Source organism: Harpia harpyja, chromosome 7 (genome assembly GCF_026419915.1).
Source record: "Harpia harpyja isolate bHarHar1 chromosome 7, bHarHar1 primary haplotype, whole genome shotgun sequence".
NCBI lineage: Eukaryota > Metazoa > Chordata > Aves > Accipitriformes > Accipitridae > Harpia > Harpia harpyja.
The window spans coordinates 26,346,448-26,362,746 of NC_068946.1; the positions used below are offsets into that span (position 1 = coordinate 26,346,448).

Here is a 16,299-nt window from a genome sequence, read left to right on the forward strand (position 1 = left end):
ATTAGGTAGTGCCTGAAATAGTGGTAAGGTATCTTCTCTTAACACTATCCTACTCTTATTGCTTGCTTAGAGTGGATAAAACAGGAGTGGAAAAAGGTAAGACTGAAAATCACTAAAATTATTCATATTCTATATGATATTTCAGTCACAATATCTTTAAGTGGTAACTAATATCCTTGTTACTTTTTAATATATTCCAAGATGACATTTAGTTGGGCAGCTGTAAGTAGTCTACATTCTTGAGGAGCAATTATAGTTGGAGCATGTATTCATTTTTCAAAGAACGTGATGGAATTCAGAAAGTTGGGAATAGAAAAGATACAATAGCTTGGGCTTTTATACAAGGGAAATAAGAGTGTGAAGTACACTGTTCCCTTCATAAATGGAGAACATAGCTGGACTTAAAGATTTTGTTTGTATGTGTTTAGAAACACTGCAATTCAACAGCAATTCTGAGGTCTAAAAAAAAGTACTTTGAGCACGTTTCCTCTAGTCTACCCATGAGCAAACTTTCATGTGACAACCTCTTTTTTAAGTAAGATACATTAAATTAAGACAATAATCAAACTTCAGGGTAGTCTGGAAGATAGGTTTAGATTTTTCTGTCATACAATGAAATTACTGTAAGGGAGCTAAAGGAATATGTGACTATCACGTCTATGCTAGAGTTTAAATATGCTTTAAAATGTAGCTTTGAAGTTTTGTAGCATGAGTGGTCTATTTTGTAAACGTATTTATTCTCACCAAGTTTACTTCATTGTCTCTGAGAATGTCCCAACACCTAGACAGTTTCCTAGCTCAAATTAATAGTTTGAATCCCAAACTATCAAGCACATACCGCCTTGTCTTCATTTGAATGCTAGGACACAATGGCAAAAAAAAAATCTCCTATTTTACAGCACCACAGAATAGGAATACTGGCAGAATTAGACCGTCGTATTAGTCCTGGTAATTTGCAGTTGCATCTTCTCATCTTTGATTCCTTCTTTGGAAGGTAGAAAAAGGATCTAATAATTTTATTAGCTTTAATGATAAATTAGTAAACCCTTGTGATCAGCAGTATCAAAGACTACTGACATTAAAAGCAAGCTAATTATTTGATCTTCACCCATTTAAGCATAGTTCAAAAACCAGTTCATTTTTCATCCTACATCCAAATCGGTATCTTGAATTAAAAGAAAGCAAGGAAATGCGATCCTTTCTGATGATGCCAGCTCTTCTGATCACTACCTTGAGCTGTACTTAGAAATATAACTTGAAAGTCTCCTGTAATGAAAGTCTCTATGTAGTTGCATCTATGTGAACATAAATATTCACACTCAAAGCATCCAGCTTTCCTAGATAATGCAAACTCATAGATGTCTCAAAACTCTTACTTCTTAAAAAGAAGCTGACCTGATCTCTAACCTTAAGCTTTAGGAAAGCTCAGAATAACAGTTTACTTGCACTTTAGAACAAATCAAGATTGATTTGCGAGGCAGCCAAACTTTGGAGGTTTTTCATGATTGGAAAGCCCTCTCATTTAAACCAAATGAGCATTGTTCTTCCTTAATGAACTCCTTGAAAAGACAATGTTTTTCTTTTGCCTTCATAAATCAGGAGGAACTTGCTGCAAGCAGCCCAAAGTCACCATAATGTCTCTCATACTTAGAAGCAGAGTTAGCAGAAATCCAATGAAGAAGCTCTGACTTTGTCTCTGCTTAACACATTTCAGAGGACTAGTGATGAAATGATCAGTCTTACCCACTGAGATGTTTCACTTGATCTCAGCACGGAGTTCTACTACGGGGCAATAGTAATTCACAGAATCACAGAATTGTAGAATCATTTAGGTTGGAAAAGACCTTTAAGATTGTCAAGTCCAACCATCATCCATGTCCACTAAACCATGTCCTGAAGTGCCTTGTCTACTTGCTTTTTGAATACCTCCAGGGATGGTGACTCAACCACTTCCCTGGGCAGACTGTTCCAATACCTGACAACCCTTTCAGTAAAGAAATTTTTCCTAATATCCAATCTAAACCTCCCCTGCTGTAACTTGAGGACAGTACCATCAGCTTGACCATCAGTTAAGAATGTGTATGCTAAGACTGTACAAGGCATTCAGATGCTATAATAAAGAAAGAAAACCTTCACTTTTTGGACAGGTAAGAAATATACAGTGATATAATTTATTAGTCTCAAGAGAAGCAGAACAAAAACCTCATCATTTATCCCATATGTGTATGAATTTCCTCTATCAATAGCATCCATTTGCTGCCACAGAGGATTTAAGGTAAAGCATTCAAACTCAAGAAATGAAGATAGGAGAGTTTTAAAATCAGTTCCTTTGGAAAACTACATTCCAAACATTCTCATCTGGATGCAGTAAATCTAAAACTTGACGTATAGCAGTGAGGAATGTACACTCTTGGAAGAACTTTTAAGGAATACAGATGAAGAGTATTTCTTTCATCTTGGATTGCTGTCTGCATTAAATCTTAGTGCTTTTCAGAGAGACTATGATCTATAAATGGTTTAGAATTTTTTGAAATGTGGGCTAAGTAATAATTTCAGTATTTCTCCCAGGTTATCAAAATATTTGTCTCCAAATTAAATATTGATTTAGTCTGGCGTTCCGAATTGGTCTTAAAGGATTACAGAAAGCTGACACAAATAGTACATCTACCAAGGCTGGTTACTTTTTTATGGAGTATTCCTCTTGGACATGTTCAGTGGCTCAAACTACGAGGCATTGTAAATAGTTTGGTAGTACACAGTTTTGAAGATAAGGAGGCTCACTTTATCACCTTGCTATGCTCATTTTATGCACGTATGCCCAAAGAGCAAGGGTAAAGTTGGAAAATGCAGTACTAGAGAACTCTTGTTCTTGTACAGGTTGAATCTTCAGATTATACAGCATGCCCTGCCCCTGCATTCAAGGTCATGAGCCGTGTGCAGTTTTACTTTTTTAAATGCAATAACTCCTGGGAATCTTAAGCAGCTAGCTGCAAATTATAGTGCTTATAGGGCTTTCTTAAAATGTCCCAAGAGCCATGGCAGATCTCAGACAGCTCCAAATTTGTGTAGGTTGAAAGCTGCTGTAGTGTCATTTTCTTTGCTCATCTATCCCCTTTTTTTTTGAGCATCTTTAGAGTAGGAGCAGTAACCAAAGTACCTCAATTAAGAAATACTAATTAAAAATAATTATGAATTGAAAGATTCAGAAAATATTTAAAATGGGGCATTTAAACTACTGTATTCACAGGGAGTATGGCTTTGCAAGATCTGACAAATACTAGTATACGATCCCACACTTCCTTACCTAAATCCTCCAAAACCTTAGAAGAAAACTCAGCAGCACCATCTAGACGAGGAAGAACCACTATTTGCTACAAAGAACCCAATCTAAACAGGTAGGTATATGTCAATTAGGGCTTTTGTTTGTTTTTTTGGAGTACATAACTATCCCCAGTAAAGATTTGCTATTAAAACCCTCAAATAAGAAGTTGCACTTTCTCTTTCATGAATCTCTTTTGCAAAGATACTTCAGTGTTGATATAAAACGTTTCCTGTTAGTGTGGCAGGATTTCCAAGTGCCACTTCAATTTCTCATTGAAGCAATGAGACTGAGGAGAAATAGGAGCTAAAAGGAATGGAGGAAGTGTCTTTTCACTTTACCATTGGCTTTTCAGAAATATTTATGCCAGAGAGCTTGTAAAAGAACTGCAAAGGAATTAGAGTTACGTTTTTCTTTTACTAATTTAATTGGATGCTAAAATGCTGTAATGTTATGATATTGACACATTCTCCTCTTTTACCCCACAATGATAAGGTTCTGTATTTCTGGAGAGAGACAGTAACTAGTAACAGAAAAAAATGTGGATGTCACTCAAGATTTTAGATTACTGTTTCCTATTTATATTTTATTTTCAAGTGTACTGTCCTGAATGGATGCTGTTAAGCTTTTGGTTTAAGTAATTTTTGAGTTTTGTCTTATAGGAATAAGTTATGATTACTCACATATTAATATGGTAAACTAAAAAAAAATCACATTAAAAGACTACTATTTTTAGCATTATTTTGGAAAATAGTAGTTATCTATGCCTTGCTATTTCAGACATATTTATTTTCCATAAATTTAATTTCTTTAGTGTATCAAGCTTTCATTGAGAGTATTTACCATTTGGGATTGTTACTATAATTACATCATTATTATAATTATAGTTACATAGGTGCTTCGTGATATTCATACATGATGTCTTTTATTTCTTTTGTTTACAGCAAATTAAGGCGTGGGGATCAGTTTACAGATACACAATTTCTGGATTCCCCAGTCTATAAAGTAAAAAATAAAAAAAGTTTTAAAAGTAAATCAAAATTTATTTGAAGAAGACAAGAGAACTGCCTTGATGAACGATACTTCTAAAATGGGTACAATTTAAAAAAAAAAAAAAAAGTTTAGCAGTATAGAGTGCTTATTGTTCTTTGATTAGTAAAGGTCTTCCAAAGTGGAATTTCCTGGAAAGGAGCCCCTATACAAAGGACACAGGATACTTTACTGAGGACGGCAAATACAGGTTAGGCTCCACTCTTGTGTTTTGCATTTCTGGTCAGTAATTTATAATCTGTTTAAAGGGTTTGCAGCACTTCTTAATTTGTAAGAAAAGTGTACATTTTAATGAGAATTAAAAATAAATCACCTTCGGGAATTTTAATGTGAGTTGTTCATATTTACCATGAGTAGAACCATTTCTCAGTGCTGGTTGGAACAGACACAAGCATCCCAAATTTTAATAAATCCACTGAAACAGATGGAGACAATCCTTTTTTTTTTTTTGATAGCTGACTTCTGGATTTGACAGAATCATACTGAAATTTGAATGAGGAAGTCTCATTTTGAGGAATAATAGAGAGAAGTCTAGTGTCCAGAGTATGCGCCAGAGGCAGCCAGAAAGAAAATAGCATTGCAATAGAAATTCAGTAGTAAATAGGATCCAGACAAATCAACACCTTGAGTTTCCAATTGACAGAGTGCTAGTGTGACGACTAATACAACTGCATCATACCATTCAGCTATCAGGTTTTGTTCTGCTTCCCCTCTGGATTCTCATGAATCACTTCTGCATTCCATAATCCACTGTCAGCTGACAGACAGTTTTCTGGTATTATCTGAATCGTAGATGCTGCCAGCTGCAGGCTATAGTTCACAGCCCACACAACTTTTACAGATTACATCAGATAAGTTCAGGTTCATTTTGCAACCAAGATAGCTGTAGCTCATTTTTAATGAGATACAAATAAGTTAACTTCTTTAGGTTATAGAAGGTGGTTCTTCACACAGTATGCAGTTACACTGAGGAATTCCTTACTACAGGAGTGGATGTTATTAGTTTACAAGGGCTTAAAAATTGATCAGACAAATTAATGGAAGAAAAATCTGTGAGGAATTACCAGAAACAATATTTCTGGCACAGGATGTCCCTGAATTGCAAATTGTTTAAGTCTGGAAGAGTATTCTGAAGAAGCCTTACTATGCATTTGACCAATCTGTATACTTTTTCCAAGGGCATTCACTGTTGAAACTTTCAGAGACCAGTTTTTTGGTTAGCTAGACCTTTGGTCTGATACAGTACTGATACTCTTAAATTTATAACATATTCTTAAAAATACCAAACCAAACTGTATGCTTTGTACTTCACTGTAGCTTCCATTGTAACCTGGGAAGTTGATGGAGAAGATAGTCCTGGAAACTGTTTCTACACCTGTTAAAGACAAGAAGGTGATTGGGAGTAGTCAGCATTGATTTACAAAGGGGAAATCATGCTCTATGAACCTGACAGCCTTCTACAATGAGACAACTAGCTTGGTGGGTGAGGGGAGAGCAGTAGATGTTGTTTGTCTGAACTTTAGTAAGGCTTTTGACATTATCTCTGATAACATCCCACAGACAAGCTGACGAAGTATGTGTTGGTTAAATGCACAGTGAGGTGGATTGAAAACTGGCTGAACTGCCAGTCCCACAGGGTTGCGATCGGCAGCATACTGTCCAGTTGGAGGCAAAACCCTAGAGCTCCCTAGGGTTTTATACTGGGGGCAGTACTGTTTAACATCTTCATTAACAACTTATATGATGAGACAGAGTGCAGCCTACACAAATTTGGAGTTGACACAGAACTGGGAGGAGTGGCTGAAACACTGGATGGTTATGCTGCTATTCAGAGGGACCTGGACAGTCTGGAGAAATGGGCCAAGAGCAATCTCATGAAATTCAACAAGGGGAACCTACGTTGTTCTCCTGTAAGTTGCCAGAATTTCAGCTGCATATTTTGACAGAAAAATGAGTCGTACACATTGAAATGTACTCTTGGATATAGCTTTCAGGTGTGTCCACTCTACATGCAAGTCTTGAACTACAACCATAAACAGTAAGAGGCAAAAAAGCATTATTTACAAATATTTAAGTAATACCACAACTGCTTTCTGTTGGTTTTTTATGACAGTCTGTAGCCCCAAGGCAGCTTTCCCAGGATCCTGTAGAACATTCCATGTATGAATTTGGAGTTAAATATGCCACTAGTGAGGTAGTTTACATAGGGGACCTTTATCCCCTAAACAGAGAGCTTGTCTGTCTGTGGTCACCAGTTCCAGAGACCATGCAAAGGTGGTAAATGTACAGCAATAAGGACAACGAGATGTTTTCATACAGAACCTCACAGGAAAAAAAAGTATTCCATCTGTATGAAAATTCTTCCAATACGAAACTGACCTCATCACCCAGGCAATGGGATCTATATTGCAAAACAGAGCTGTTAAAATGATTATCTGAGAAGTTTCAGCAAACAGCCTTTTTCTTTCTGAAACGTGATATGTATGGCGCTACATTAGCATGACCATTACGAAGAGGTGCAGAAATGGTTGGGAAGATAGATTCTATCCTGATTCAATATTATTTAAAAAGGAATTACACATATAATATTTTTATACCTTTTTTCTTCTATTTTTTACCAAGTTTGTAATTAATTGGGATTTTTTTAATTGAAATGTTCTTGCTAGCTTTCACTGTTCATCAACATCACCAGCTGTGTCATTAGAAGTGCAACAGAAGTATCTGTTACAACTTGTGTTCCCTGTGCTGGCACTGCAGCAGCAAAACACAGTGGTTTTTTGAGTGGTTGTTTCTCTCTATTGCCTGAAAGCTGGAAACAGAAGCCCATGCTTCATTTTCTCAGAAAAAAATAATCTTTTTGGAGATGGTCTTAATTATTTTTTCAGTGAAGGTCCTGTTGTTCCACACAGCCTCAGGTATTACGAGCTAGACTGCTATGGTGTTCCAAATAAAAGCATGCAATTTTCAATAAAAGTATAAGGCCTAGGGCTTTATGCCTTAGCTTCTTCCATTCTTTTTCATGTAGATATCTTTCAAGTAACAAAGGATAAAGAAAATGACCTCAAGATGTGCAGAAGTTATTTTAAGTAACTCTGAAATCATATTATTGTTGCTACTGCCTTTCTTTCCTTGCTTTCTCCATCCCTACTGGTTTTGTTGCTCAAATTGATGTTCTATATACAGGGAAAATTGACTTTGTTGTTTTCTAGGATGCAGTTCTTTTAATTGTTCTGCAAAATGGTTGCTTACTTTAGGTACTGCATAAATAATGTTACATTGCCTGTTGAATCTTCACTAAATGTGCTGCTTTTACCAGATCAGTTGATATATTAGAAGCTCTTGCCAGGAAAAAGTTGTAAAAACAGCTGATGATATTTGAGATAAAAATTAATCTGTAGCTGTCACAGGGATTAAGATTATTTTGCTAAGGATAAGGTAATTTGAACTTCTTTTTATAGCTTCAAAGTTGCTTTTTCTGATGTTTATTCAATCTGTATTTTTTTTTTATATTTAGTATTTTAGTTTACCACTCATAGAGATTTTGATTGTTTTAAAATTTGTAGGAAAATTGATCCTATATATTTAGATTAAACAGGAAGAGGAAAATATTTATGATTCTGTAAACCCTTGCTTGCACAAATAGCCCTTACAAATGGTTATATACCTGGAAGTTACTGCCGATCATTTTGCGAGTGCACATTCATGCGAAGTTCCCGTTGGGCTCACGATCACTACCTTGCTGGATTTTACCACAGTTTAAAATTACCTTTGGAGCTTTTATTGTCAGAACGCAACAACAGTTCGCGTTGCTAATGTTGCCGCTGTGCTCTGGAGGAATGTGTACGTCCTTTGAGAAAGTGTGAGACACGTCTTAGTGTTTGAACGTACCTTAAAAGGATCCCGTAAATAAATCGCGGTTAGCTCTGAATGTCAAGAACAACTGACCTGTAGCTGTCGGGGCTCCGCCGCGCAGCTCCCGGCGGCGGGGCTCGGGGCTCGGCACCGCCGGGCGCGGCTGCCCCCGCGGGCTCCCCCGCGCTCCCCGCCCGCCGCCGCCGTCGTGTCCGCCCCGCTGCGGCGCTGCCCCGCCCCCGCCCGCTAAGGGCTCTCCAGCTGCGGCTGCTGCGGCGGCTGCCGGGGATTTCCTGCAGCTGCTGGTTACGGGGCTGGGGTACAATGTCTCTGCAAGGGGCGGCGGGGACCGAGGAGCTGATTTTCTATGTGAATGGGAGGAAGGTAAGTGTTGCCCGGGAAGAGTGTGGAGAAAGGGGGGCTGCTGTTCCAGAAGTAACCCCGAAGGGTGTTTGGTTTCCTTTCTTCCTCATGGGAGTGTAACCGAATCCTCACACAAGCCTTCAGATGCGTTCCTTCCCATCTCCTCCGTGCTGCGTAAGAAGCCAATCAGCCTCCAAGTGTTGCTTTAGTTAGCTAACACTTTTCTGCGTACAGCAAGTGCTGTTGGAAGGGGAGAAGCAGCAGAAGAGGACAAACATGATTACAACATCCCAGTTTAGTTGGCTCTGCTGCGTTTGGGGAGAAAAAAACCACATCAAAGTGAAGCGGACTTTCAGCTGGGTATCAAATCTGGCTGGTGAGCAACTCGTTTTTCATTTGTATGTGCCTGGCTTCTCATCTTTGATGGTATCAGAGAAGAGGTATCAGATGGCATCAGATCTTCAGAGGCACAACAGAAATTCAGCAGGACTCAGGTGCCAAAATATGGACTATTGGCCAACATAAAGATAATATTGCAAGAACAAAATTAAACTGGTTGATTCAATGCAACTGGAACTAGCTGATTCTGAGCAACAGAATAAGAAATACTGTAATTGATCAAGAATGTAGGCATTTCTGTTGCTCTCTGTTGTTAGTCCATTACAGCAAGGGAAAGTTTGTATAAATAAAGCTAGAAGAAAACTGGTTCCTGCTGATAGCCTTACAGGCTTCCTCTAGTGTTCATTCCAGTAGGTTACAGTGCTAGGGAGACTCTAAAATCTGCAAATCATTAATTCTTTATGCTATGCTGCCTCTGTTGTAGCAAAGTTCTGCTGTGTTTTTATTTCTAGCGAGGCTGACAATAAATACCCTTTCACTGAGCAGCAGTTATTTTTAGTAGTTGCAAGGTGCCCTGGGACTTCTTTCCTGGAAACATATCTGTCTGAGAGGGAATTTCCAGAAGGAGCCCAAACTGCTCTGTGGTCTTTGGCAATTAGTGTAGTTCTATGAGAGGGAACCAGAGAAGGATTCTTTTCTGGCTTTGTGGGAATGTAGTCTGTGCCCTGAATTTTGAAAAGACTTGGTTTTTCAGTTAAACCTTGTTTTTCATTTCTTACTGCAGATACTAGAGAAAAATGCTGATCCTGAACAAATGCTATTGTCTTATCTGCGAAAGAGACGTATCCTTTTCTTGTTTGTTCCCTTAGGTCACTCATTTGAAAGCCTTATTTGAGCAAAATTCTCATAAATGATAATTAAAAGGTGATTTACCTGGTTAAGGAAGTTGTGACTCCCTTAAGATAAAACAACCATAATAAATGATGTGTCTTTCTTAAGCCAAATACTCTTCTGTGAGCTGCTGTATTTTTAGCCTAGTTTCCTATGCCATCAGGCATGATGTGTGTGTATGTATGTATCCGTGCTCCTTCCCTCTCCCCCCATAAAGAAACCCAAGAACCTTTTGGCCAGTATACATAAAGCTTGATGGAATAGGAGTCTCCAAGTTTTGTAAAAGTCTCCTTCCCAGGAAAGGGGACATCTTGTGATGAGACCCTGAGTCTGCTGGAATTTTGAGGTAATCTATGTGTTCTTATGATAAGAACTCCAAACAGATTTCTAAACTCAAACCCCAGGTTTAATAGTAAAGAAACATGAACAAGTATGTTTTTAAAACAAAAAAATTAAGTTAGTTAGACAAGACAGAACAGAAGTTGCGAGAGCTAGAACTCTCACGCTGCCAGTTTTGTCTTTGCAGACAAGGTTCTTTCCTCCTGTCTTGGTTTCAGTCCACAGCTCAGTGGCTTTCTGGGTTGCTACAAATTGTGCAGTGCTTGCTCTGATCGTTTGCTCTCTTTCTCTTCACCATTTCAGACGCTTGACCGTGTGTCTGTTCTTAGAAGGTTTCCAAAATCTGCTGCACCACAAGCTTATTCCCAGTGTTTATGAAGCTGTTGCATAATATTCTGAACACGTGTGTAGGGACTCACAGCTGGGAGCAGGAAGCAAATGTGGGGAAGAGCAGAATCTCCCTTTTTGCAGCTTCCTACACTGTCTCACAAAACATACCCCCAGAGGGCAAGTGATGTACTGCATACTACAGAATCCACACGGGAGAGTTTACATTTGTGTCAGAGAAAAACTTAAGTCGAAACGTGTTTGTTACTGGTCAGTCATAAGGAGGAGTCTGGAGCAGAATAGGTTGCTGTAGTTATGGTGGTCATGAAATTATTCTTCAGTAATTTGAACAACTTCAGACTCTATCGGGCTATAAAAAGTAGAATCATAGAATCATTTAGGTTGGAGGAGACCCTTAAGATCGAGTCCAACCATTAACCTGACACTGCCAAGTCCACCACGAAACCATGTCCCCAAGTGCCACATCTACATGTCTTTTAAACATGTCCAGGGATGGTGACTCAACCACTTCCCTGGGCAGCCTGTTCCAGTGCTTGATAACATTTTCAGTGAAGAAATTTTTCCTAATAACCAATCCAAACCTCCCCTTCCATGACTTGAGGCCATTTCCTCTTGTCCTATCACTTGCTACTTGGGAGAAGAGACCAAGACCCAACAAGTAGCTCAGTACCAGCCCTACCACAAGAGTTGTACTTCATTGTTAAAGTGCATTGGTGAGTGAGATAATCTAATTCTGTACTGACTTGTTCTGACACCTTGAAAAATCATTTAATCTTTCTGTATCATTGTACCCTGCTTATAAAATGAAGATGAGATTAACTTTTTTTCGGGAGCTAGTTGGTTTCACTGTACAGTTTAAATGTCAACCTGTAGTATTCCTGCCCTCTGTTGCGTAGGTCTGTATGGTGGTGTGCTATTCCCCGAGATATACCTGCCCAGCTGTGTCTGAGACCACTTTGTTAGCCAGTTACAGGAACTGATCCTTTTCACAGCAAGCCTCCACATATAGTTGAGTTAACATAGCTGGGGGACAGCTAACTTTGGTAAAGAGACAAAAAATAATGTCAGGGAACAAAAATACAGGACAGAAATATCTTAAGCTGATGTTGCTAAACTCTTTATAATATGAAATGGTTGCCTGAGTGAGCGTGAGGTACTGTAGCATCTTCCAGTAATGTGTTTTATAATTGCAAGGTGCAGTATAATACCTCTCTGAGCATCCTGTCATCCTTTTTTTGAGGCTAAATGCCATAGAATTGGCACATTAGACCACTGTTTATAACTGGAAGCCCCACTGTAAATTAACAAGTAAATAGAAGTGCATGAAGGGAAGAAACTGTATCTTAAAATGTATTCGCTTTATCTGACAGGTTAGGATGTCTGTGAAAGGGCCCTCAGTAAAGCACTTTAGAGTGGAAAAAGTGGTAGAGCTTAATTAGATAAGACCTTAAAGCAATACATGCATCTCAAAGCTTTACTGCAAGTGAAGAATGGTAACCCTCATGTTGACAAACATTTTTGCTTTTGATGACGTGGTGTGAAAAGAAGGCGGCCTGTATACCTTCCATCATTCCTGGCTCCTAGTAGACAGTTCTCTTCCTGCACCTTGTGCCAGCTGTGGAGTTCCTCAGACCTCTCTGTGTACTAATTACACTCATTAGGCCAGCAGAAAACTAATCCAGGAAAAACAGAGACTTTCAGTTGGATTAGGGAGTCAGTCGCTAGTTAGTCAGCTCATCATTAGGTCATGGAAGGGATTGGTAAGAAAAAGACTTGATGCAAGAGGTCTTGGGTTTTGGAGCAGGTAACATTGGGAAGAGGGGGAAGAAATGGGGACTAAGACATCTTCCTTTTGGTGGCTGTAGAACATTAAATTAGCTGTTTGTCGATTCACAGCTTCAGATTGGTCACTGTTCCAGATTCATAGAAATGAGCACTTCTCTCATAAGTGTGATCTTTCAGATGAGGTGCAAGGTTAATATCTGGACTATAAATGGGCCTTCTGGGAAAAACTGAGATATTAATTTTAGTGTTCCACTGGAACTTCAGATATGTAGCTATTTTGCCCATTACACGTTTCTTCCTTTCATATTTTCACTTGGAAAACTATTTTTCACTTCCTCTTTCTGTCCCAACTTACTCCTCTTCCAAAAGAAGGTCAGAATCAAGCTTTCTGTTTTCTTGGGAACAGGATTTTGGTCATGTCATTCCTTAGGTTCAATCTTATTTTCACTGAAAATTTTAATCCAACATAGAAAGGAGTCTGATATATATGCTATTATACCAAACTGATTCTGAGTTCCTTAGCAGTTCAGGAAAAAAGGTGGCCTCAAGCATTTGAGCAGAATAAAGACCAAAATGAAACCTGATAATTTTTTTTTCCCTAATAACAGCATTTTCAGTCCATCTTACAGGAACTAAGTACGGCTGTGGAGGAGGTGGTTGTGGTGCCTGCACAGTGATGATATCAACTTATGAGCCAGCTTCGAAGAAGATACGGTATTCTTAACAGAAAATTTTGAAAACCACATAGAATTTTACAACTGTAGATACCATTTCCAGATATGAAACTGTAAAAACAAAGTTGTAAAATCTGTACTTAATAGTAAAAGAATCCAAAGGAAGGATCACTTTAATCCAAAAGAGAACACTGTAAAAAATAGTGTTAATTCAGCTATGTAGTAAATTTGCTGAAATACCATGCTCAAATGCTTAATTTGCTCATATATGCTGACAGCTCCTTCGAGGAGTTTTCTCTTTAGGAGGCATACATTTAATACCCTTTGTATTGACCACTGGAATATGGTGCCTACCTGCAGCTCTGTCATATGACTGATGGGAAGATAGCGCAGGCAGAAGTTTGAGTCTTACCATCCCTTTAATACTGAACTCCCTCCCTACACCCCACCCACAAAAAGGAGGACATTGAAACTCAAAACCTGAGTTTCATCAAGCTAAAAACTGGAATAAATTACTTTTAAATTGAGAAAACCCTAGTCAAATTGTTAAATGGTAACATGTCATTGTCAACTGAATATTTTTTTTAGGTGGGGAAAAGGTCAAAATGTCCCAGTTGTTCCTTTTGACAATTGCATTACATTGGAATGAAATGCAAATGAAAATGCTTGAAGTTATTATAAGAGTTGAAATTAAAACAGTCAGAATGACACTTGAAAAGAAACATTTCAACTATAGTAAAACAAAATATTTTATTGCTAATGATGAAAAGCTTTGAAGAATTTTCATTTTGGTATGTTGTTCCTACTTAAAATGATATTTACTTTACATCAGAATTTCTTTTGGGTCAGAAATTTGATTATAAATTTGCAGCAGTAATTCTTTACTTCCTTCAAACGACTACACCAACCCTCCCTTCCCCATCTTCCTCCTCCAAAATACGCTTGACAGGTTCCTTGTGGGCATGAGGGATAAGAGGTCAATTGGAAAAGACTAAAGTATTAAGGAAGATACGAATTCTACAGAACTGTCTTCATAGATACGTTTTTTTTTACTGGGGACAAGAGACACAGCTAATAAGTGATCCCTTCCTTAAAGCTTGTTCTCTTCTCATTCCAAATGTTGATAGTGACTGTTTTGTAAATATAAGCTATGTCTTGATTGACAGCTAAATAATATTCATGCATCTTTATTATAATAAAATAATATTCATGTTCTTTTTCTCCTTTATGTTCCAAAGACATTATTCAGCAAATGCATGTTTGCTTCCCATTTGCTCTTTGTATGGTGCAGCAGTGACCACAGTAGAAGGTGTTGGAAGTACAAAAACCAGGGTTCATCCAGTTCAGGTGAGAGTACAGTATCACTGTGTAAGAGGATTACTCATTTCTTCCTTTGTATAGACTGGCTTGAGTGGCAGTGCTTTTAGGACATGGGAATTCCATATGATGATTATTCTCCCTGCTAAATGATAACAGAAGACAACACAAGTTTCTGATGGTTGGTTGATCAAGGCTGTTGAGATATGGCTCATGATGGATCTTCCTTTAATACTAACAGCCTGATCAAATAGTTGATAGTAAGAATTGTTGGAGTGGATCAGGCTTGTGCTCTATTTGGGCTAATGGCACATCTTGAACAATACCCCTTTAGCTGATGTTCTAGTATAAAGGCAAAAAAGACAGAAGTCCACTGAAGGTTAAATAGCTTCCTTAGTAAGATGTGGCCGGGCATCACACCCAAAATAATTATTCTTATTTGAGGTTGCTTAAATTGTTTTGCTTAAAAAATCTGATTTACTATGAAGACAACATTTGGTATGGTGTCTCCTGTTTAAGAGAGAGTTCATTAGAATGGTGATGTACACTGGAAGGAGTGCTATTTGTGGTGTTTCTTTTCAGGAAAGGCTTGCCAAGTGCCATGGCTCCCAGTGTGGTTTCTGCACCCCTGGAATGGTGATGTCCATATACACTTTGCTAAGAAACCACCCAGAACCAACATCAGAGCAGATGATTGCAGCTCTGGCTGGTAAATATTGCCACTTTTTCATTTGTAGGTATGTCCTTGAACCATTTACTTCAGGTATTTGTGTATGTGAGTGCATGCCTGTGTGAGTACATGTGTATGCATGCATGTATGTACTCTATACAAATTGTGCTTCCCAGCAGAGTTGCTACTGCATACAGACCTTGTATTCTCTGTCATTCTTTTCTCCTGGAAAATGAAGCATGCAGCTGTGGATTTTTTCAGGGACAGGTGTTGAAAACATCCCCGTATATGTCTTTTGGAGTGCTTTAAATCAGGTGTGCAAAAATGATGTCCTATTGGAGAAGTAGCTGCATCTGAATGTCTCTGAGATCCCATTACATCTGGAGTTGAGAATCTCAGAAGCCTCATGGGAGAGACCCCCTTTGTGGTAGGAATAAAACAGTTAAATACAGCAGAGAGATGCAAACCATCTTCACTAAGGGAAAGTGTGAGCATTTATTGCATGTAAAATAGCCTTCTGTCGTCTGTTGTGCTCTAGAGTCACTGTGGAGCCAAAGGCATTTCTTGTTACTATGAGGTGAATTTAGATGAAGGTGTGATGTTAACCTCCTTCACTATTAGAAATAAGTCAGGAGGAAGGAGAAAAACATTTTGAGTGGGTGAAGAATATTGTACAATCTCTATTGTACAATCACCTGCATACTAAGCTGTAGTCAGCATTCCCTCTAGTGCAGCTCTCAAGTATTTCATACTAAGTATGGGAGTATTTCATACTCCCCTTGAAATAATAGTCTTTTTCCTCAGGAGCTGCAGGGTCCTAAGTCTTGTGACACTGATCTTTTTTGTTTTTCGGAGAGCAAACACTTCTCCTTAAGCTTCAAAAACACAAACCTCATATAAAGACATGACACTTTAAAGCTACATGCTTTAGAACAAAGCTTTTTCTTACTCATTTCCTTTTTTCAGGGAACTTGTGCCGCTGTACTGGATATAGGCCAATCCTAGATGCCTGTAAAACCTTCTGTAAGGTAAGTAGTGATGATAAGAATACTAGATTGTGCCCGTTAGTGTATATATGTATACAAACCATCCAGAGTTTCATTAAGATCATCTCTTCCCTCTGTTAAAAGATGTAGGTCCTGGTAAGGTGTATAGTGGCCTAACCCATTACAAAAATTGGTTAATGCAAATGAACTTGGTGTCTAGCTTGGATTATGAAGAGTAATCTGAAGTAACTCCGTGTGTTTTACTGTGGGTCAGTACCAGCATAAATCAAAGCAGAATTTGGATCAATATTCTTAGTAATTTATCATGTAATGCAATATGTCAGAAACCTATGGTGAAAGAAATGG

The 16,299-nt window shown here is 38.3% G+C and overlaps 2 protein-coding genes across 16 annotated transcripts in view; both read left to right on the plus strand.

Moving 5' to 3' along the window:
- SGO2 (shugoshin 2) overlaps positions 1 to 6,231 on the plus strand; it is a 17,167-nt gene extending 10,936 nt beyond the window's left edge. For 6 of the 9 annotated variants that reach the window (XM_052791562.1, XM_052791561.1, XM_052791559.1 and 3 more), the window contains 2 exons: positions 3,248 to 3,395; positions 4,264 to 4,691. In XM_052791562.1, the coding sequence (XP_052647522.1) occupies positions 3,248 to 3,395; positions 4,264 to 4,369 (254 nt within the window). In that variant the 3' untranslated portion in view covers positions 4,370 to 4,691. Of the gene's footprint in view, positions 1 to 70; positions 97 to 899; positions 1,365 to 3,247; positions 3,396 to 4,263; positions 4,692 to 5,686 lie in introns of those variants that run through there. The other 3 variants (XR_008235883.1, XR_008235884.1, XM_052791558.1) reach the window with 3 other exon arrangements.
- Positions 6,232 to 8,458: 2,227 nt separating this feature from the next.
- The window catches only part of AOX1 (aldehyde oxidase 1), a 46,297-nt gene continuing 38,456 nt past the window's right edge, over positions 8,459 to 16,299 (plus strand). For 3 of the 7 annotated variants that reach the window (XM_052791549.1, XM_052791548.1, XM_052791552.1), the window contains exons 1-6: positions 8,461 to 8,605; positions 9,708 to 9,765; positions 12,904 to 13,000; positions 14,199 to 14,307; positions 14,860 to 14,986; positions 15,914 to 15,975. In XM_052791549.1, coding sequence (XP_052647509.1) covers positions 8,546 to 8,605; positions 9,708 to 9,765; positions 12,904 to 13,000; positions 14,199 to 14,307; positions 14,860 to 14,986; positions 15,914 to 15,975 — 513 coding nt within the window. In that variant the 5' untranslated portion in view covers positions 8,461 to 8,545. The other 4 variants (XR_008235882.1, XM_052791553.1, XM_052791550.1 and 1 more) reach the window with 3 other exon arrangements.